The sequence below is a fragment of the Maylandia zebra genome, linkage group LG16, assembly GCF_041146795.1.
Source record: "Maylandia zebra isolate NMK-2024a linkage group LG16, Mzebra_GT3a, whole genome shotgun sequence".
NCBI lineage: Eukaryota > Metazoa > Chordata > Actinopteri > Cichliformes > Cichlidae > Maylandia > Maylandia zebra.
In genome coordinates this window covers 18,194,744-18,218,175 of record NC_135182.1, presented here as the reverse complement: position 1 = coordinate 18,218,175, position 23,432 = coordinate 18,194,744, and the positions used below count along the sequence as shown (strand labels likewise).

General features: G+C 41.4%; 1 protein-coding gene across 2 annotated transcripts in view; it reads left to right on the top strand.

Annotated features, from left to right (window-relative positions):
- Positions 1-249: 249 nt before the first annotated feature.
- bcl9 (BCL9 transcription coactivator) overlaps positions 250-23,432 on the top strand; it is a 30,093-nt gene continuing 6,910 nt past the window's right edge. Inside the window, exons 1-4 of one of the 2 annotated variants that reach the window (XM_004557883.3) lie at positions 250-439; positions 2,371-2,537; positions 19,856-20,312; positions 22,979-23,283. In XM_004557883.3, the coding sequence (XP_004557940.1) occupies positions 20,026-20,312; positions 22,979-23,283 (592 nt within the window). In that variant the 5' untranslated portion in view covers positions 250-439; positions 2,371-2,537; positions 19,856-20,025. Of the gene's footprint in view, positions 440-479; positions 822-2,370; positions 2,538-19,855; positions 20,313-22,978; positions 23,284-23,432 lie in introns of those variants that run through there. The other variant, XM_004557882.3, reaches the window with a different exon arrangement.

Genomic DNA, 23,432 nt, shown 5'->3' with positions numbered 1-23,432 from the left:
ACGCTCTTTCATATAGGGAAGTTCGAGGTAACTACTTTTATAGTTTACTCGGCAAAACAATCCCACGTAAACAGTTTAGTGTGTTTTTCCTTCTTCTCTATTTTCAGATGTCTTCTATAGTGTTTGCCATATCACATGGAGATGGACAGTGGTCTCTCTCGGCTGTCCGACAGTAACATTCTCACTGGCACACAGACCTGACCTAGAATTGCTACTTAGAATTCGACTAAACCATCTCGCAGTAACAGGGGGGTGGTGGGAAGCGACGACAGGAAATCTTGACTGGGATGTAATGGAGTAGGACCACTGGAAAGCTCCGGCGAATGGGGGGGAGACATATTCCTATTTTGTAATGTTACCGTGAAAATGTTGTGATTTGATAATTGTGCGGTGTAAATTCGTCGCTCAGGAAAAAGGGGAAATTAAGCTAGCATTCCAGGTGAGTGTTCCCCTTTTCACATCTAGCTGGAAAGTATCGCTACCACGGCTCGCCTCCTGGCAACGGGCACACGCGGGTCCTCCTCCCGGGGACATCTCACTTGGTATCCGTTCTTCTCTGCCTCTGTCCCCGAAGGCTGGCTAGCAAAACCCACGTAGCGTCTGGCCTGGCAGACAGTGAGCACCCTTTGAACCGTAAATGCCGATTTTTCCAGCGCAACAAAAGCGGATTATTCACGATGTTTTCGGCATGGTGTAAAACCCGCGGAGAAATATTGGTTTTTACCCCATTATACTGGAGGACCGCCCGTGCTTCGTGAAAATGAAAAAAGGATACAATGCAGCATGCATGTTTTGCATTCTTCGGGAGCTCCACACCGTTGGTATTGTATTTTCTTCATTTTAAACGTGTTTGGTATGATTTATAAATCCGAAACGAGATTATAGGCCTCGTCTGCTGATTGTGTCGGCCAGCCCTATCATCTGCCGAGCGATTTAATTGTTACATTGTTAACGGAGCGGGCAGAACTTGAAAATGAACGTTTGTCCAAGGCGGGCCTGAGTACTTTCATTAACAAACGAAGCCGTGGGATGAATATATGCGTGGGTTTTTGTGTGCTTGTGGGCGACGTCGTTGTTCTCGCTCTCAGCCGCCGTCCACTGCCTCCCTCTTCGGGGAAGACTTTGTTTGCGCTGGCCGAGGCTCCATGAATGCGAGTGCTGAAGTCCTCCCTTCCCCCCCAGTTCTCTGGCGAAACAGGAACAACTTCTTTTAGGAAAAAGAAAAAAAAGTTCCTGGAGTTTCAAGCGCCATGGAATTACTTTGTCCGCCAAGAGTTGTCCAGTGAGGCGCTGAGATTTCAGGGGGGAGTCTAATCCCTGTAGTTGCTGCGTGCTTTTACGTTTATTTAGCAGTTTTAGGTTTGTGTTGCTTTGTGTATATTTTAAGGACGACTTCCTCGAGTAGGCCTGTTCGTGGGTAACTTGTGGCATTGTGCTGTGCTACCTTTGGAAAAAGAAAACAAAGAGTTAGACATGGTAACGAATGTGATCACTCTTTTACATTTTACTAATCTTGTTTAACTTCAGGGAGGATAAAAAAAATCCACAGGTCCGACAGTGTGGAAATAAAAGCAGAGTAAAAACACAGTCACCACCTGGGAATTTACTGCTGATGAATAAAGTCTTATATTGTTCTCCCTTACCAAGTGATTTCTTTTGCCTCACTGAACATTTTGAAAGCATTCGTCAGGTTGCTAAATGCAATGTTTTTCCCTTGTTTTTTCTTTGTTTTTGTTTTTTTTTCCCTTTTTCCTCAAGAGAAGTCTGCAGCTTTTGCACTTTGTAGCAGTCCTTTCTCAGATCAGATGCTGTTAGTTCCTCTGAGTTAGCAGTGAGGAGGGGGAGGTTCAGAGTCTGAGGACAGTTTTGGAGCATACATACCAGTTGCTGAAACTGAACTGCAGACCTTGCTGGGTCTCTTCAATTGCTAGGCAACACTGCTGTCTGCCATTAATGTGCATCATTGCATAGTCTTGAAGCTGTTTCACATGCATCTTTTTGTTTTTTGTAGAATCACTGCTTCTTTTCATTGGGACTTTGTGTAGTTAAGGATTTACAAAAAAAAAAAGCATTTTTGTCTTTCCACTGTGCATTTTTGGTGCACAGAAGTGAGGAAGCTCTTAAAAGAGTATCACAGACGCTCTCCTAATCCCTTATGTGCACACAGGTCGATAACTGAAGAATAAATACGTGTCTGGGTTAAAAAACGCGAGCCTACACTGTCACTGTAGCCCCTAATGACCTCAGCTTTGCACTGTTTATGTGTTTGCTACATGTTGGACTTGTGAACACCGGCTACTGAGTGCTTTTTCTTGCCGTTTGCTTGTTTGTGTTTTGCCCGTTGAGCAAAGTCCCTTCCCTCTGTTCCAGGTGTGAATGACTTGTGGCTGTAGGTTGTCGTGAGGTGGCCAGGTTCCTGCACAGCCTCTGTGGCTGACTGGGAGAAGTCGAGTGGAGAGCAGACATCAGTGCCCAGGGGACCTGAAGGCCTGGTTCTCCATATGAGGCCCTGCTGAAAGGGCAGGGGGGCTTCTGAGGTAACCCAACTCAACTCTGGCTCTCTCTTCTTTTATTACACACTTTATCACACAGTTTCTTATACACACACACTCCCCTTGTCCTCTCTAGGGTGACAGAATGCTTGTAAATGGGCTTCCTCGTTGTTTTCATTGCTTAGGAGTAAGTAAAACAAGTAATGGCAGGATTATAAAGCCAGTGTCTGAAGTCACTCCCTGTTTACGATATGGCTAACTGTATTTACAGTGAACAGTTTGTTTTAAGTTTCTGAATTGTCCTTAAAAAAAAATCCTCATTGTGTTAAAATGTAGATAGTGGCCCGATGCTTGTCAGAAATAATGGAAAATCACACATGCTTGAAAGTGTCTGAAATCTGCATTTTTCTGCTTACTGTCTGGTAGATGACATGGACTCTGTTATACAGGAGTTGCTGAAAAAGCTAAAACAAAGGGGTGATTTTGGACAATCTGTAGCCGTAAGGCCTTTGTGTTCATTATATGTTGGAATAAGAAGAGCTAGAAGCACGAGGCGCATGTTTTTCAGCTCTGCTTTTTCCACGCTATAATTGCTGTCAAAAACTCACTGGTGCCATAAACTGATAGCTTAACGCTGCTGTGATGTAACCATAACAAGTCAGGCGCGGGCACTTTGCAACGCCGGTCACTATCTCTTGACATTTATCTTTGGAGGTGCCTGCTTTCTGATGATGGAGCCTTGAATTGCGGAGCAGGCAGCCTGTTTGACTGCTGTTGACGCTCAGGGGGTAGCGGCTTGAGGAAAAGGACCTCACCGCCGCAGTGCATTGGACTATCAGCGCAGTGTTTGGTCTCGCTCTCTGATCTGCACATGTTGAGGACACAACACGGTCAGGGCGCTCTTCCTGAGAACGCTGTGCGCACTGTTTATTTATCTGCTATCTAATCTGAAGTGTGTTAACCAAAAACCACAGCGAGGTGAAGGACGCGGGGAAATGGATATTGATGTAAAGCGGCAAAGGATTTATTTTTGCCTCTGAGTATTGGACTCTCATGTTTCTGTGCATTTGTTTGCTTCGTGGGTTTTCTAATTAAAACTCGCAAGCCTTGTGTTGTGTATGACGTGGAGGGATGTGTTGGAGAGGCAGTTTGTCTCTGTGACTGTGTGGCGGGTAAAGGGGGAGGGGGGGTCCCCTCCCTTGTCGTATAGTGGATTAGACTACCCGACTCAGTGTGTTTTTCTACTGCTTTAAAGGTTTATTTCATCTCTGTAGGACCTTTTTTTTTATTTGCACTAATGAAAGATCAGTTCATTAAGAAATTCAGTTAATTTCATGAATGGCTCTCATGGTTGTAGGATGTCCACAAGGAGAAGGGAAAATAAAGTTTGACGTTTAACTTGTATTACTAACATTATTCTGCCCTTAACTTAGCATTGTAAGATTTTGTGTATCTTTTTTTTTTTTTTTTAAGTCTAGCAGTGTTAAATTATTACTACAATGCAAGAGACCTGTAATCTAAGTACTTGATATACTGCAGTGTGGCCCTTAAAGGGAATTGAAACACTTCAAAATCACCAAACTCCTATAAAACAGGATTGTCAAGTACTGTGGTGCGTAGTTATATTCATCGTTCCCACCAGAACTGTAGAAATATGATGGTATAATAGGCTAAAATTATGAACTCATAGAATATATTTTTATTTAGTTCAATGGATGTAGAAAGCAATTTTTAACTCCTCAGATTGTAGAGGATTGCTCAAAACCACTAAAATAAGCTTGCCGCTGCAGGATGTTTCTGAGAGTAGGTGTAAGCGGATGAAGGTTAAAAGAAACTTTTGACTTCTTTGGCTATTGATTTGTATTTTGCTGCTGATATTGCCCGTTCACTCCTCTGGCAATTATAATGGACAGTTGATATATTTTCTCTCTCTCTCTTTCAGTAGATATAAATATGGACTTAATGCATTTGATAGGTATCTATGCCTACAGCAACTTTTTTTAATCTCTAGCAACAATGTTTCTCATCCTCGGCATGAAATTGTGAACACAGTTCTTCTACGAGAGTCAGTGTAATTAAAATCAACAATTAGTCGCAATCAGTGGGTTCAGAAGGTGCTATTTGGGGGGGAAAAAACGTTCGCTTGTATCGGATTGAGCCAGTTGATGAAATCGGTGATGAAGTTTAGGCAGCGAAATTGGCATTTAGAGAGAGAAAGTGGAAAATGATGATCTTCCTGCTGCAAATTGGGTTACACGGCAGAAGCCAGTTAGAACCAGTAACAATAGGAGGTGAAATGGGATAAAATGGAAGACAATAACAGAGTGAAGATACACAGATAGATTGATGGATGGATAATAACGTGATGGTATTAAAACAATACAAAACTTTTATCCTGTTGTAGAAACATGGACATCAGTGCTTTCAGTGGATAAAATTACACACTTCAAATTTGCAAAATCTCTGAATTCTCAATCTGCTACAAACTGTTGTACAAAAGCGAGCGCATCGGTTGTGTGCGTCCTGTTGATCACAGTTGGTCCATCATAAGAAATATTAAGATTAATTACTATAATAATAAAATATAAGGGGTACGGTTAAGGCCTAAATATGTAAATTCACAACATGGAGCCCGTAGTAATAAGTCTTTTCCGCTTTCCTACCAGCTGCAGCTGAATGTATAAATGTGTTTCTCTAATAGCTGCAGTTTCACATCGTTTTAGTGTAGGAGGTCACGGACTCGTGTGGATGTGTGGTGGGATTGTTGCCCATACAAGATCCTCGGGGATGTGTCTGGCTGAGTCAGAACGTACCAATCAATCTGCTTTCATGTTTTTTTCGCTGTGATTGACAGTTATGGCACAGACAGGCTGCTTCTTCTACAACGAGGGAAAGGGCGCTCGCAAACAGAGCTGCTTTCAGGTGGAACCTGGGTGGTGGTGGTTGTGGGAGGGGGGTGGGGGGGAGCTCTGTGAACTGCATTTACCTCAACTGTGAGCCACCAAGCAGAGGGCCTTTCCTGCTACAAGGCTGACACTTTTTTTTGGGTTAGCCTAGCTTACCATATGACCAGGACTGATTTCACACACTTACTCACAGTGGGGCCGACATTACTTAGTCTGTAATCTGCCAGCTGGCCCAGTACAAAGTCAGAGTGATGTCTTGATTGTGAGATAACGGTGTGGTAAATTCACAGCTAGCAGGTGGTCATCCTGTGTCCTGCTTTCTGCATGTTTCATTCAGGCGGCGTTCTCATCAAAAACACTTAAAGTATTTCAAGAAGTGAGAGACGTTTGACTCTGACTACAACCTGTTGTGTGCCACATCTGTGAAAGTGCAACTTTGGACAACATCCCCACTGTAAAAACGCTGGATAACGTCCAGCGTTTTCATGAGTGAAAAATGGCTTTAACGAATAACAAGGTGGCCACAAGAAGAAAGCATTGTATCGTGATGAAGTTGACTAACTGGGAGTTTTTTATTGTTTCATTTCTTTATCTTTGGTGATCCGATAAGATGCCCAACAGTGTTTGTTTAAACTTTAACACAATTCAGGGAGCTCAGTTTTAATTTGAAATCTCAATTTATTCATCTGCTGTGGTAACTCTTCATCGGTAAGTATTCTTTGACTAAGCGATCACTGTAAATATGAGGAAGATTCTGGTGCTCCAGCCCTTTATTCTCTTTAGTTGAGCTTCTGATAAGTGATAGTTTCAGCGCTTTGTAAAAAAAAATGCACTGTTTTAAATTAGTTTGTGAGAAATAAACAGAGCTTCATAGAGTTAAATGTTGTTTATATGGCTGAAGTGATTAATCTACATAATGCTTGCCAGGAAATTGTTTTGCAACTAAGTTGATATATTGATGTAAAGCAAACATTAATTTAAGTCCATTTTTAAGCAAAAATACCAACTCTACCAAAGTGTAAGCTTCTCAGTTGAAGAATGATGCTTTTTCATTAATGCTTAGTTTTGACTGTTTTCTAACAGTAACGTCAATAGATAATTTATAGTGAAAAATCACAGAGTTGTGCAGGGGTTAGAATAGAATAGAATAGAATAGCCTTTATTGTCATTGTACAGAGTACAACGAAATTGGAGTGCCACTCCCTTGGTGCAAGTTTCAATAATAAATATAAATGTAAAATATAAAAAGTACAAAAAAAACAATCGTAAGTACTCAAACAATAGTATGTACAATATATACAGGATAGCAGCATTAATATAATGACAGTAGCTGTGCTGCTTCATACCAGGAAGGTCCTGGGTTCAAACCCATCGGGCATCTGGGCGGTTTGGAGTTCGCATGTTCTCCCTGTGCTTGTGTAGGCTTTTCCTGGGCTCTCCAACTTCCTTCCAAAGTCCAAACACGCACATGTAAGGTTAACTGGTGACTCTAAATTGGCTGTTTGAGTGAAGATTAGTGAAAATGTTTGTCTGTTTCTCTCTCTTTGTTAGCCTTGTGATTAACTGGCGATTTGTCCAGGGTGTAACCTGCTTCTCGCCATATGACAGCTGGGAGAGGCTCCAGCCCCCCTACCAGCCTCATTTGGTTAAGAAGATGGAAAAATTGTAGTTTATACTGGACTTGAGTCTTATGGTCACTGCATTTGAAAAGCTTGCTCAGAATAAAGCCCCCTGCATTAGCGCAGGTATAAGAGGAGAAGAATCCAGAAGAATCAAGCAAATAAATCACAGTTTTCCCCTCCAGGAAGTCTTATCTTTTCAAGCTACTCGAGAATCTTCCTCTGTATAATCTGGGAATCTCTGAGCTCCTTTATTTATATAATTGAAATGTCAGTAAGGGCTGTCACGGCTGTACACTTGTGTATAACCTGGCTGTGTGTATATTAGGTTACAGAAATTAAGAGGTGCAAGAAATAGCCCTCTTCTGCTAGTACTTACACGGCTGCATTTGAATCGAATTGACTCGTTTTTTCGGGTTTTCTGTTAGTGATAGCACCTGGTACCATGTACTCTTTTAGTACTTGCTTGGCTGGGGTTCCAAGTGAGCTGAGTTGATCGGAAAATGTAATGTCAGCAGACTGTGTGCCACCGATTGGTCAGTCAGTGGTGTCATGAGAGTGACTCCTTCCCAAAAATTAAAACTGTCATTTTTGAAATCCAGCATCGAGGAAAGTAGCGGCACAAAAATCACGGCCCGAGTAAAAGCCCTAGACTGAGCGGGTATGCTATCGGCTCGACGTCGTTCATTGTTGTATTGTTTGTGCCACATACAAAGGACATCACAGGACATTTGGATGTGTTGCTAAAACAACCCCACGCACATTTAGGTGATACACAGTTGTAGTAGAAAATGAGTCGAGCTGAGTAGGTACCGCGTCCCACCACTTGGGGTGAGGGTAACAGTGATGCATATAAACAAGGGTTCAGACCACACAATGGTCACTGTGTCAGTTTAGATGAATATAGAGTTATGATATCCTGCCTTTTCGTGACTGAGGAACATGGCAGACTACATGGTGCTACCCAGTCAATCATGCTTGCAGTCTTTCCTGATACTTTATGCTTTCTGTGAAAAGAATCCAAACACACTGTGGCAGTTGAAGCAGTATGATACTGGTTGACTAGTGGTCATTTCACAGTTCCACCTAAACTAAAGTGGTAAAATCATTCTTCATCTTCTTTGCCATGCCTGCAGTTGTTCACAGCTGAACTTTTGAGAAAACTCAACAGCTGGCACAGCGCTCTGTACTGATATTGATGAACCACACAGGAAAGACAGAAGTGCCACGAAACACCCAGAAAAATGTCAACATGCTAGTTTTTTTTTTTTTTTTTTTTTTTTTTTTTTAAATGTATGTATTATGTGAGAAAAATCAACTGCCTATTTTCATCCTGTGTCACCTAGATTGGGCCGTAATTGGGCACAAGAAGATGCATATCGTACCATCTTAACCCACTAAGAGTCAGACTTTGATTTTAACTAGAATGGACCAAGATCTTTAGATAGATGATTCATGGACTATTCACAATGGAGTAATTTCAATTTGGAGTCACCACTGTTTATATTGTAATCAGATCATTTATAACCAGTAGCAAAAATTAGCTTTTGTTTTGTTGCATATAAACAGTAGTTTCCAAGCAGACAAAATCAGATGTTAGCGCCTTAATTATCTAAATCAGCTAACTTAAAGGTAATCTTTTATTTTTATATTTAGACCGCAACTGTAAGCGCTTTGTTATAGGAGGCAGACAAAGGGGATTTTTCACACGTTGCTGCCTATAATTACAAATGTCATGTGTCTTGGATGTGGCACAAATTACACACACTGGTTTTATTGTATTATAAGCTCATCGCTTCAGATGGGAATCTCAAGAGACCTTCCAATACAGATGCTGATTTGACATGTATTAGGGCCCTTTACTGAAGATGCACTTCTTTTAGTGCATCTGTATTTGATTTTTTTTTTTTTTTTTAACCCGCTGTCGAGTAATTCGAGCCACCTGCTTGTGGTTGTGAGCAAAGGACTTGAATGTGTTGTTTCTTAATCAGTTTTAGATCATGAATGTGAGGAACAAAACAACTCTAAGCTTCATTCTGAAAATGTATTTTCTTGAGTTATGTTGGCAGTTAAAAAACATCGCCTTAAATGGTTATTGGTGAATAAATCGCATAAAAAGAAACCAGGCAGGATGCTCAGCATGCATCTGATATCAGGATTAAGAAGCATCACCATTAATGTGAAGATTTCATTTTAAGTTAGTTCACCAGGGGCGTGGCTTTTGCATGGCTTTACATATCACTTATTGCTGCGATTCCATGGTTATATGCAGGGACCTAAAGGAAGCTCAGACAGAAATGCACACGAGCATGCTCTGACTCATGGGAACAGCACATGCCATAAACTTGAAGCAGAGTTCTCAGTGGATCTCCGACATTATTAGGACAGCTAAGTACTGCCTCATGTTGGTATTTGTCTGTGCACCAGTATAGTTATGTGCGTGTATATTGCTCTGTGACTGTATATTTAATTAGGCAGGTCTTAGCCAGTGTGTTTAAAATTCCATGGGTATGACACACCAGTGTAAACTGGGGTAATTCAGGGACACAATCTGTCTCATATTCTCTCCAGAGTGCTAATTTTGTTGTACGATAAAAGAACGAAGATAGAACATCTATTATATACTCTTTGTGTGTGTGCGCGTGTGCTTGTGTGTAGTTTCTCTCTTTAGGAAATACCAGGTCAGTAAAGATGCCTGAGCTTTGTTACGTGGTTTGAAAGGTTGCAAAGCCTGTTTCTTGTGGGCGCTGTGGTTTGTAAAATACAGAAAAGAATGTATGGAAAATATTTTGCGTAAGCACGTCTTGAAGTTTTGCATAGTGTGTTGTCATCTTTCCTGCTTAATATTCTTTTAAAAATTTTGATGCAGTTTGATTAATGAAACGTTTTAACTAATAACAAGTTGCTTGCAAGAAAAGCTTGTTGACCGGTGAGGAACGCAAATTTCTTTTCCTCTTTACCTCAGTGGTCTACATGGCTGCTGAAAGGCCTGGCCGTTGGGATTTCCCACAATACTTGTAGTCACAGGGAGACGTCCTCCCAGCATGAGCAAGGTTGGAATGTGGCCCGAGTGTGGGAGCGACTGTGCGGATGAAGGAAGGGGAGTCACGGACCAGAGAGCAGGGGAAGGGAGGAAAGAAGGGGTCTGCACAGAGGGCAGCAGAGTTTGTCCTAACTGAGTGCTGTTCCTGTGTTAATTCATATCTGAGATAGAAATGAGAGAAATCATTATTTAGAGAGGAAAAATGCGTATGTGTCTTACTGTTTACTGCTCATATTTGCCGCAGTGACTGCTGATTCCAGGAGTGTTCTTGCATTAATTAGCAGTTCTACTGGAGGTCTTCATGGGTTTAAAATTTTGATCCTAAAGGGATCCAGAGGGGATCTGAAAAAATTCATACGCAGTCTTAAATGGACCTTAAGATAATTGGACTAGATCTGAAATGCAGTTGACCTGAACAGACCCAAAGAGAGACCACCAGCAGTTAATTGGCAGGATGATGCACCATCAGCTAACAAGCAGACTTAAAGAGAGGCAGTTAAATTTTTTTTCTTCCCTCTTTTCTTTGCTGGAGTTTTCTTTTGTAGGGCTGAACGATATATCGCATTTGCGATAATATCGCGACATGATCAAGTGCAATTTTCTAACCGCAAAGGCTGCGATTATACTCTGGACATGTCCAAATTCATGGGCTGCATCCTCCTGAGGCCGCATTTGTAGACCGATTACGTCACAGCGACGCGCCGAAGGCTGTCCAAATTACTACCATATCCCAGAATTCATAGCGCGGCCCAGCCAAACTCCAGTTTCCAACAATGGCGGCCGCTACTAAGTTTTAAAATTACTCATACTAATCTTTCTGGGTCACAAAATAAACTTTTAAAATATTTTCAGGCGAGAAAGTAGTTGTGTAAACATCAAATATCTGCTCGGTTTATCAAGATATCCCATATTTGCAAAAGTGCTTCGACGTTTTCAGAGGCGTCTGCTACCCACCAGCTCGACAGCTAGCCGGGAGCTCGAGGGTTACTGATGCGGCCGAGAACGGCACAACTCCCGGCACATCATTTTCAGATCACCGCGGAGTTTCGCTGCTCGGGTTAAACGTAATATATAAGTCACTTAGACAACCTAAAAATGTTATTGTTGGGCTTTTTTCAGTGTTTTGTTTGTTCGTGAGTAAATCGGTTTGGCTGAGATTAAAGTTATTAGATTAGATAAAATAAAACTTTATTAATCCCCCGGGTGGGTTCCTCCTTGGTTTTCACACAGCTGACTAAACGTCAAACAGAAAACTTATTAAACAGAAGTATGAGACAGTCGAGAATTTACGCCAGTGTCTGGTTATATTTTAGATAGCAAGAAGCAGACGGCCGAGTTTATTAAACTCCACCGAGACAGCGGTGACGCTAATCAGAACTAGACCGTCCAATTTCACGCCTTTAAATTTTAAAGGCGTGTTTGTGTGTGTGTTTATACAATTGCTATTATGTTTGCACTTTATGTGTAATGTTACTGACTGCAGAGATCAGTAAGATGTGTGTATTTTTTATTTATTAGTTTTATTTATTTAATATTATTTTTTAATTGAATGACTGTCTAGTAGTTCACAGATGTCGAAAAACTGAGTGTGGTAAAGCCACTGATTTTTTTTTTATGTATATTTCTGCAATCTGCACATTGTACTGACTTTCATTTTAATGTTTACACCAGGGTTCCTTGTCAGCACTTTATGCTCAGATGTTTGTAAGCTAAAAATAAACTATTGTGTATGTTCAAATATACTGTTGTGATTGAAGAAGTTAAATAAAAATGTCAGTCATCAATTCATGCATCACCTCATGTCATCATAACAGAGGTCTGTCTTCCAGGAAAGAACAGTTTAAAATTAATGTAATATAGTATTGGCCATACTATATGATGTATTGCTTGTCTTTGTTTAATAATACAGAAGACAAAGACCTTAAAAAATAATCGCATATCGCATCGCAATCGCAATATTGGGGCAAAAAATCGCAATTAGATTATTTTCCATAATCGTTCAGCCCTATTCTTTTGCCTCAATCACTTTGTACTCTGCAGTGTAACACAATGTATTTTGATGTCACAGCTGAAAGCAAATCTACTGGGATACATGTACATTTTAATTGTGGAGTTTGCATGTCGTCCTTGTGACTGCATGGGTTGACTGCAAGGCTACGACCTTCTTAAAAAATGGACAGATTGGTGAACGTAATCATTCAGACATCCAACCCAGAATTAAACTCCTTAGGTCCAGAATAAGGTCTCTCATATTATGGTATGTCATGAGTTAGTATGGCTTACTATGCTAAGATGTGCTAGTCATGAAGTAGAATTAATAGAAGGGTGACCAGCTTCTAGGTATAATGGTTAAGAACTGGACCCACAGGCATCGATGTTCACAAGCTCACTTCCAGCTCTGGTCGTCTTTCTGCTTTCTCCTGCTAACAGAGTATACTTCAGTAGAAATCTCAGCTACAGTTTGACCTGATTGGTTTGATCCAAATGGACATCGAAGGGTTTTACAACCAGTTTTATTCTTGTATAAATGTTTTCAGTGTGATTTATTGTTCCAAGTCTTATCTGGGATCCAAAAGTTGTGCAGTCTTTGATGTTTCATCTATAAAGTCCAAGATGTGCTGTATTTTATAAGTGAGAAATATTGTCGGATTCTTTTTACCTTGATACCTTTTAAAAATCTTACTGTCAGGTTTTGATACTAGCAACCCCCTTAATTTGCACTTCTTGTCATAGAAGTACAGGCACGTTCTTGCCAGTTATCCCGTTGTCTTTGTCTCGTATTGAGCACAAAGGTGTGTGTGTGTTTGTTTTGTGTGAGCAAGGCACAGTCACTTAGCCAGGGATGCAGAGACAGAGGGCAGATGGAAAGAGATGGAAGTGCGGGGTGAAGTGTGTGAGACGGAGATCAGAGCAGGCCAGAGTGCTGAGTGCCAGTCCTGCTGCTGGAGCTGGCCACTACACATGGCACCATTCCCAGGCTACGCCAGCAGATGTGCCACTAGTGAGTCAGCGTGTGTGTGTGTTTGCCTACTTGCACTCGACTGGGAGACAGACACCCACCCGCACTCTCTGTGAAGACAATGGCTTGTGTAATGACTACCGTATCACACCCCTTTCCCATCCTCCTGTTTTCGTTGCCACTTCCATCACTGTGATGGATACGGTGAGGCTTCTGTCACCACGATATGATATGACACAGTGTGACATTACACACATGTCGCCTCCCAGCGGATGGTGGGCCTGGTCTGCAGACCAGAGGAGAATGTGTTGTGGATGGTTTGAATTGGGAAAGCTGTTATGCAGGACCAGTAGGAAAGCTAATATTGGAAGTAATGGAGGGAGCTGAGGAAAAAAGGAGAAAGATGGAGGTGTGTAAATATTGGACTCTGGGAGCAGTCAACAATTTGGAAAATACAGAAGACTTTAAGTTTCTTGTAACAACTTGATTTCAGTTGAAAGGAAGCCTGGTCATACTTGTGCGTGCGTCCTTGAGCCTCTCACAGTGCATGCATAATGTCAAATGTTAGTCTAGTGGCGTCACAGCTCTATCTTTAGTGACATTCAGGATTCTTTGCATTCTGTGTTCACTAAGTGTAAATAATGAGCACAACGCAGGGTGTGGAATGCTGGCAGAGTCCTTTCAGGAAGTCACCTGAACAGGTGAGCATGCAGGTGTTTCCTACACTGTGGTATTGTTAATGTCCAACAGATATCTTTATCTTACTTTCATTTTTTTTCTTACTGTTTTTTTTTTTTTTTTGTCTCACTTCTTCAAGACAGAAAGTAGCTGTAATGTTTGTGCAGGTTGTGCTGTTTATTACCTGAGCTAAAGCTGCATATCAACATCATCGTCATCATTTTAGATTTGCATTAAACTTTACATAAACTAAAATGCTAGTATTTTAGCGGTGGCAGCTTCATAATGAAGTAGAATTGCAAATGACAAGTTTAATGTATAAATAATAAAACTCATTGTCCTTGAGTTCAACAGATTGGCAAGTTTTGCTTGCTGTAACTCAGTATTTCTGTTTAAGTGACATTACAGCCACTATTCTTACTTTGTGGCCCTGCTGTCTTACTACTCACTACATACTCATGCTTAGAGTATGTAGTGGCAGTATGTAGGGGCAGGAATAGCTCAGTAGGTAGAGTGGTGACCCCATGATCGGAAGGTCGGGGGTTCAACTCCACTGAACGGCTACCCTGAGGTACCCCTGAGCAAGGTACCGTCCCTACACACTGCTCCCTGGGCGCTGCATTGGTGGCTGCCCACTGCTTCACTGGGTGAATGGGTTAAATGCAGAGGAACTATTTCCCTATGGGGACTAACACTTACACATTATTATTATTATTATTAAACTCAATTCATATCACAAATAGAGCAAACAGATATAGAAGATTTACCTGTCCTTCAAGAAGCTAAGATGCAATTTAAGGTATAGTACAGCGCATGTAGATTGGAAAACCATAAAAAAAATAACTAAAGCAAAAAGTAATATAGTCAGTGAGAGCAGCCATCATAAATTTTATAGTCCAGTCTAACATTTCAAGCCCATGTTGATAAACACACAGTAGCAGTATCTGACACAGACACCACTGTGTTATGCTTTGTTCCCATTATACACACACAGTACACTGACAAAGTTAAAGGACTGACTCAGAGAGATTTTGTAAAAGTACAGAAATTCAGTGCTGCTATCCTGTAATCACCACCTGTGGCTTACTTTGACAAAGGGGCGATCGTGGCTCAAGAGTTGCCAGCTCGTCTTGTAATCGGAAGGTTGTCGGTTCGAGCCCCAGCTCTGACAGTCTTGGTCGTTGTGTCCTTGGGCAAGACACTTCACCCGTTGCCTACTGGTGGTGGTCAGATGGCCCGGTGGTGCCAGTGTCCGGCAGCCTCGCTTCTGTCAGTGCGCCCCAGGGCAGCTGTGGCTATAATGTAGCTTGCCATCACCAGTGTGTGAATGGGTGAATGACTGAATGTAGTGTAAAACGCTTTGGGGTCCATAGGGACTAAGTAAAGCGCTATACAAATACAAGCCATTTACCATTTACCAAAGTTATCCAGATTTTCACTACATATTTAACTCCAAAGGGAAGAAATCAAACATCGTTTGAACATTTGGAAGGTTTAAAATGTGTTTTCATTAGAAAAGGGCATATTTTGGCATAAGGCACATCCTTATTTCACCACTCTGTCAGATTAAAAAAAAAAATCATTTTGTTGCATATAAGCTTTTATTCATGTGACCATTTCACTAAATTGAAGTGTGTGTGTATAAGCTATTGTGATGAGATGTAGAGCGTTGTTTTTTTAAATTTTGTTTTATTTTTCCTGCTCTGAGTTGGCTGCTGCTTTTTCAGATTGTACAGTTGGTTGCTGATGGCCATGTGTTTTGTATATTCTTACAGAAAACTGTGAGAAGAGGTGGAAATAATGCTTTTTGATATTTCCCCTAAACAAATAATGGGCAAAAGCAATTCTTGAGATGGAGGGTGAACAGACGGAGAGTGGGTAGGGAAGCTAGAGTGAGAAAGAGGGAGCAATACTCCATTGTGACTGAACTGCAAAATGGGATTTGCATAAATAAGGCTGAAACATCAGCAGGCCCTTTTACAGCCACCAGCAGGGCTGAGATGAGGGAAGAGGGATGGCGTGTGTGTGTGTGTGTGTGTGTGTGTGTGTGTGTTGTTTTTTTTTTCTTTTTTTTAAATAAATCTTTGTTGTGTTTAAAATTTTCAGCCAGTGGACTATGTTGACAGCAACATAGTTCTTTTCTTCTCGCTGATCCCACACCTTACCAGCGGAGTATACCAGTAGATACTGCATTGCTATAAAGCCTCCCACTCCCCTTCAGAGGAATTTGGGTGACGTAGATTGGAAGGGTCTACTCTCTAAGCAGGCAGCATACAATTACTGTTACATAAGCATGAAAATAAAATAGTCCTCCAGTGCCACCCGCATCGGAAAGCCCAAATCTAATTGAATTGAACTATTTTCTGCCCCCTTCATATTTATATCACAGGCAAAAAGCTCATTTTTGGAGCGTCATTATGCTGTTTTCCCATTAACTTGCATGAACTGCATCTCCTCGTGTTTGCCGTGATAGACAGTTCAGCATCTTTACTGGAGGTGGAGGAAGTGAATTCTCTGTGATTACCTCTATGATGCTTTCTTGTTTAAATGTGTGTGTGTGAGACATGCTGGAACGTACACACCTGATGTGTGTGTGTGTGTGTGTGTCCGTGTATTCCTTATGACAATCATGTCAGCAAGCTTTCCAATTAGTGTCTTGTTAGCGTGCGATTGGAAAGAACAGATGATTGACAGTTCCTGCTGTTTGCTTCCATGTACGCGCACAGACTTGCATCACACGCATATGCTTGTTATTGGGGTCTAGATTTAGATGAAGCCCCTCCAGGCTTTACATGCAAGTTGGAGTTGAATGAAGTAGAAGACTGGTTCTTTGATATATTATAAACTATATCTACTAATGCAAACGAAATATATATATTTTAAGTGATTTTATTTTATTTTATTTTTTCTTGCTCTTCTCTCAAGGCTCTCCTCCTTTTGTATTGCTCCATAGTGAAGGAGTCAGTCAAGGCCAACTACTGCCTGATCCCACCAGGTCCGAACATTTTTAACTTGCGCTGGACACCTTCTCCTAAAGGGTTCACTGAGCTTTAAGCAAAGTGCTTGTGATGGTTGAAAAGAGTTTAGTATACATCCCTCAGCACCTTGTGAAGAGGGAATAGAGGAGCCTAAATTTCCCTAGCTGGCAATCATGCCCAGTTTGTGCAAAGTAAATGGTGTTTTTAAATGTCAGTCAGCTTTTTTTTTTTTCTGACGTTCATTGCTCTTTTTAATGTACAAATGAAATGGTACACCCTCTAAAAGTCCTAGTTGTTACTGGTGTCCTAAACATTTTACCTGTTTAAAAACACCAACAATCACAATCAGATGCCACTTTAGGAGTAGCCTTTATTAATATCTCATTAGGTTTTGTAGTGTACATTTAAATTTTTTAGGAGCAGGAAGGTTCATCCAATTAGATTTCTCTTGGAGACAGACGTTAAATTCAGTTTACATTGTTAAAGTGAAGGGGAACCCTGAGCATGTTTTTGTGGCCGGTACACAGTAGCCGATAGCATCTGATATAGTGTCATCGTTAGACTCCGCTCTAGCACAAGCTCCAATTATAGAAACAAGACGTTAACAGCAGAACCTGTTTTCTGCGTGCCTGTTCAGCTGGTAGTGTGTAATTATTCAGACACAAAGTTTAACTGAACTTTTATATGGGGACTGTCGCGTTAACAGAAGCTCTTGTTTCTGATTTATGCTGTATATCACAGCTGCAGAATTACACGTGCTTCAATATAAAATGCGTAAAAGAAGTTGCCTTTCGTTACATTTTTAATAATGAGCCTAGCATTTCTCTGAAGTGTCTCCACTACAGTATTTTTTTTACATTTAAAGGTTAATCTAGTCAGTTTAATTTGGTTCTACAAGCCGCCTCTGTTTCTGTTGAGAAGCCAGCGTCTGCCTGTGTGCAGTAATCTGTGCTCCTGACTGCTGTAAATCACTTCTTCTTCTGTGACCAGTGAGAGATGAGTGTTGCTGCTGTAGCAGGAGTCGGTGTATTTGTCTGCTTCCCAGTGCTGCCACCATCCCCCCATACAAGTAGAAAAGGGGGCGACACAACCCCCAAACACCATTCCACCTCCCTCTCCCCAGGGGGACTCTGGAGCCAGTTACAATGCTGAGTGTTTTGGAAGAGCTCCTAAATATTTTCAGGATGACAATGTAATCTCACTGACTGGGCTGCTCTCTTGAACAGGATTCTCGTGCAGTTCTCGCTCTCACTCACCAACACACACAAAAGACAGTGATTGGTGTGAGTCACAGTACCAGCTCGACAGCTCTACCACATGTGCCAAAGATAAAGAAAGTATCAATGACTAACCTAACTGGTGTTTTTTTTTTTTTTTATAAATTGTAAAATCATTATATGTAAATCAACAGATTTCTTTTTTCCAGATAAATATTGGTGCTCTCTGGTGGACAAACTAAGCAGTGGTGGCAGCGTTTGGGCTGTGACTTAGTTTTTATCAGTTACTATTGAACCAGACTACATATCAGCTTATAGTGGAGCATTTATATTATCAAGCACCTTGAGATGATTGATCTTGCATATTGATGATGTATAAATTGAATCAAACTATAGAGTTAGTGGAGGGGAAGACTGATGTTTTGTGTCTGCTGTTTTTTTACAGTCTTTGTTCTGTCAGCTGTTTAAATTGGTCAGTTGTTTTAACTAACACATGTTGAACAATGAGGATTGAAATTATGTACGTACTTCCAGAGTTCACTACAGATTTAGACTGTATTTGTGAGGGGTGTTTGTAGGAACACCCATGAGCTTCCAAAGACAGTGTATGCACAATTTCTTAAACAAATTATTAGATTATTTATTTTGTAACTTTTTCCTGCAAATACAATTGTGAAGTACTTGGTGATTATTACCGGAGCATTATAATCCGCCGTCTCTGTAATGAGTCTCTTATCCTTCACCGTTTTGGACTGCAGCTGGATGTGGTAGACTTTGTCTGCTCTGAAGCACTCGATACAGACGCATGAACCGGTTCTCCCCCAGTCGGTAGACCTTGAGGACACAGCAGATCTGTAGAGTTGAAGAAGATTATCATTACCAGCTGCAGTCTAAGGGCTCCAAGGCGCTTCTGCGGTGGTATTGCAGACAGACAGCTTTGTGGATGGCTGTATACATGTTGTAGCTGTTTACTGTCACTAGGGGGCGACGCCACAAACAACTGATCTGTAGGCTACTTTTACTTGCTTGTGCTATTGTTGGTCCATCACTTGTGGACAAAAGCAGGTTTATAACTTGCAAATTGCTTAAGTGAAACCAAGTGTTCAAAATAAAGAAAAGCGTCCACTGCAGCTTCTCATGCTGCTCCTGTTTGTGGCCCACTCTTCAAGCCGTCAGGGTTCAGGTTATGCATACACTCATCCACGTCGAGCTATGTGCTTTTGTTGTTGTTGGTTTTTTTTTTTGAGGACTTTTGACGTTGGAGTTGGTTGCCTACGGAGAGCCTCTCTGCAGACAAATACCTATGCAAACAGACACAACGTCTCTACCATAAATTAAGTATAAGACGGCGCATGTAATGTGTCCATTTGCAGGATGCGATAATCTTGGAAAGCAGCTGAATGATGTTGAAAGCGGTCATAGTAGAGACCAGGCTGTTGATCTGCTGGCAAGCGGGTTAGCAGTGTCTGAATTTTAAAAATGAAAGCAAAGGGTATTGTCCATTCGTTGCGGATGGCATCATTCTCTCAGATGGATATGGAATAAAGCTAAAGCCAGTCTCTAAATGTATTTGGGCGGGTCTTAACATACCTGGGCGGCCTGCCCATATAAAGTCTGTGTGTGAAGCACTGAGTGTGTTGAGGGCGAAAAAAAAAAAGCACTATAAGCAGACATTTCAGACACTGGGGGAAAAACAAACATGCTGAGGTTACAATTAACAATGACTGAAGTCTGTGTAAGTCGTCAGGTAATGAATTTGACCTACGATTTTCTTACTGAATAATGTCAGAATTACTTTATTAAGCCCTGTTTTGCCCAAAGCAACTTTAAAAGAGGGGGGGAAATAACAAAGATTGATAATAAGAAGACTTTGGGTAGAGTGTCACTTTGAACTCTCTTGAGACGGCGTCTACCTTTTCCAGTTTTGTTAACAGTCCTTTTTCTCCTTCTTTTCTCTCAACAGTGTGCCCAAGGGCCGTTGAAAGCCCCCTTGGGGGAATTTCATAAATACACACTGAACAAGAACAAGAGAAGCCTTCTGGACTATTGTTATTTTTTTCCACACTTTTCCCACACACACACATACACTTACACACATACACGCACACCCACACAGACAAGGACGTAGAGAGAATGTTGGAGGTCCAAGAGGAGAGGCCAGCGGCGGCAGGTACAGCAGCGACACATTTCAGCAAGAGGGAACGAGGAAAGAAAGAGAGAGAAGAGGCCAAGGACGGTCGGGGAAACCTGTCGAACATTGGGAATCCTGTTCCTGGCTCCAGGAACGTGCGTGCAAAAGCGCCGCTCACACACACAGGCAGTCCTCACCAGCTCATCACTCCACCCTGTTCTGTAGTCTTGGGAGCTCCATCAATGAACTCCAATAGGCTAAAGAACTCCCCGTCCACCAACACACAAAGGTGAGTGGATTCATACAATGTGACAACCTGTGGATATTGCCCTGCGATACTTCCTTTCTAATAATGATCAGCTATTTTGTGGGTGTAACTGAAATCTAGGTTATACTGGCTATATATTAAAGCTATGGATTAAAATAATGTTTAATCCAGACTGTTTATGATGGACAGCAAAGCATTTTTAACTGCATGAAAATCTTTGGAAGTACATGGAAATAAAACTTTTTAAAGGGTTGTTTGAAAAACTACTACCCTTTTTTTTTCTCCTTTTTTTTTGTTAAGACAACCTTCCTAGACAGTTTGGTGGACTATTAATGATGACTAAACCACTTAAGCTTGTTATTTAGCTTCAATAACATGTAATCAAACTTTACTGAGGAAACATCTGTCCACGGCAATTCTTTTTTTTTTTTTTACGTAATTGGAAAAAAAGAAGAAGAAAAAAAGCCAAGGTCATTAACAACAGTTAAGAACAAGGGGCAAATTGAAAAGCTCTGCCTGTTTTTCCAGCTTAGATTTAGTCGAAATAAGAAATATTAACTTTAAAAATCAGCAAGACCGAGGCCACATTAAGGCGGCCTTTTTGCTCATATGTACTGTACTTTCTAGAGAGCTGTTGTTCTAGTATTTGAATGTAAGAAATAAACATATTCCTGCTGTCAGATCTGTTTACGCTGCTTACAATCAGCATGTCGTTTAAACCCTTATAGCCATCAAGAATGGGGCAGCTCTTTTCCTAATTGATGCATGTGGGCACAGAGTTCAGTTCAATTTCAGTTCACTTCTGGTTTATTTAAAGACCCTACAGTACTCAGAAAACTCCAACGATTAGATGATCCGGTATGAGCAAGCATGTTGTGACAGTGGGAAAGAAAAACTCCTTTTGAACAGGAAGAAACCTTTGGTAGAACCAGGCTACACGAGGCACAACTGTCTGCCACGACTATTTGAGGGAATGAAGGCAAAGTGAAGAGAAAAACGGGAGCACAGGGAGACAGGACAGTTATTTCTTTTTCTATTCCAGCTCCTAAACCTGGTAGGAAGACCTAGTTTAAAATGGTGTCTCTTCTCTAGTTTGGCTAGAAAAGCTAGCCATAGTTAGAAATTACTCTTAAGTAATCTTTTTGCATGGACATCATTTACTTTTCTGTAGCAGCAGGCAGAAAATGCGTTTGGATAGCTGTTAACACAGAAACTAGGCCCTATCTAGACTCTTTTGGCTGATTACTTTAACTTAATTACCTCTGTCTGCTTGCGCTTCACCAGTGGCTGTGGCTTAATGATTGTAATGTTACTTTTTCCTACACACTCGACAGACGGAGTCACTCAGTCCCTGCAAGGACCCTGAGGCACACACGTTACCTACAGGGCTTTCTTCTTAAAGAGGAAGGCTCGGCCGTTTATAAAGTCATCTCACTTGCACATCTAAAATTAAAAAACAAAAAAGTAAAATAAAATAAAAACAATAAATAAAATAAAGCTAACATGTTATCCTTATGCTTTTTAAGGTTATTACTACTCTGGTATTTTCATTTCTCTTTACTGAATTGAACTTACTCTCTTGATGTCTTTAATTGTAGCGGTATTTTGAAGTGAGGCTTGTAAGCAAGTATGTCTACACGATACCTGATAAATCTATAAGAGTTGCATGTTGGCAAGGTCAAGAAGGTGGTACAAACCTGAACAATTTGCTTTACCTGTATGGTGTGGAAATTAGGTGTTGGTCAGGTGTAATGCTAATGTAAAATCATTTTTTGTGAATTATTAGTTTAAGGTTTTGATGCGTGATCCAGAGCTCTTCCAGGGTCAGGGAGTACACTGGGCTTGGAAGTTTTCCCTGCTGACTCATGGTTCTGGAGCCTCTGGAAATGACTGCACGGACTGCCAAACTTATGGCTTTGCCTTCTTGTTCTGCTGGCTGTGTGTCTCTCTACATACGTACAGTGTGCAGAGCTGTGGCTGAACCTTTTGGACATGTTGGCATATGTTATGCTACTTGTACGTGTGTGTGTGTGTGTGTGTGTGTGTGTGTGTGTGTGTATGAGGAAGAAAGAAAGAAAGATATTAGGGTGTGGTATGGAAGTTCTCTGCCAGTTGGATGTTTCCTGCTTGCCTGAACTGAACTGCTCTCAGAGCCGGTTATCAGCAGTCATTTGTAGGTGCCCTGTCTCTTTGCAGATGAGATCTGTGTGCACTGAATTCCCCATACCGGTAACTTAATCTTGCGTTCACAGGCATCTATGCCAACTGTTGGTTGTCAAACTGATGCTGTGTTTAGCAGTTGCAAGTTGTTTTTTTTTTTTTTTTTTTTTTTTTTTTTTTGGGGGGGGGGGGGGGGGGGGAGGACTAAAAGAACACAAAGTTCACATTTTCCTTTGGTTTTCTCTCTGCCACCCCTCTTGGGTACCATATCGGAGGGGAAAAAGGCACATGTTATGACTAGGTGTCGTGGGATTAAAGACCCTATGGATGGCAAGGTGCCTCCGCATTTATCTGTGATTTACCTGGTTCATTCTTGATTCCAGAAAATGATTATTAGATAAGCCTGCTAAAATGCCCCTGGCCTTTTGTTGTATCCAAAATATCTGATGTTTTTCACAGATTTCAAGGCAAAGTAGCTGTTTTAGTTCATGGCGTAAATGTATCCTTATCTATTCATTGTTTTTCAGCCCTAAACCTAAGACGGAGGCCATGGTACGATCACCTCCTGTCGTGTCTCCCTCCACTGCCGCCCAGAGTGACTCTAAAATGCCCAATCAGGGCAAACCAGGGAGTACGGGCAGCCAATCACAGCCCTCACCCTGTGACCCCAAGACCAAAGGGGCTCAAAATGTTGCAGGTGGAGTGGGGCTTAAAAACGGCCAGAGCCTAAGCTCCGGCCCAAGCTCCAAGGTGAAATCCAAAAGGAGCATGAACAACTCTGCAGAGTCATCCGAACAACCAGAGAGTGGTACGCCTACCAGTGAGGAAACAGGTAAGAATCACCATAGCCAGTACAGTATTATCAAATCATCTGCTGTGTTGTTTGCTAATACTACACACTCTGCCAAGAGAATACAAATTGGACATCTTGAAAGATGTACTTTGCAGTCCCTCATTGCCAGTCACACTGATAAACCTAAG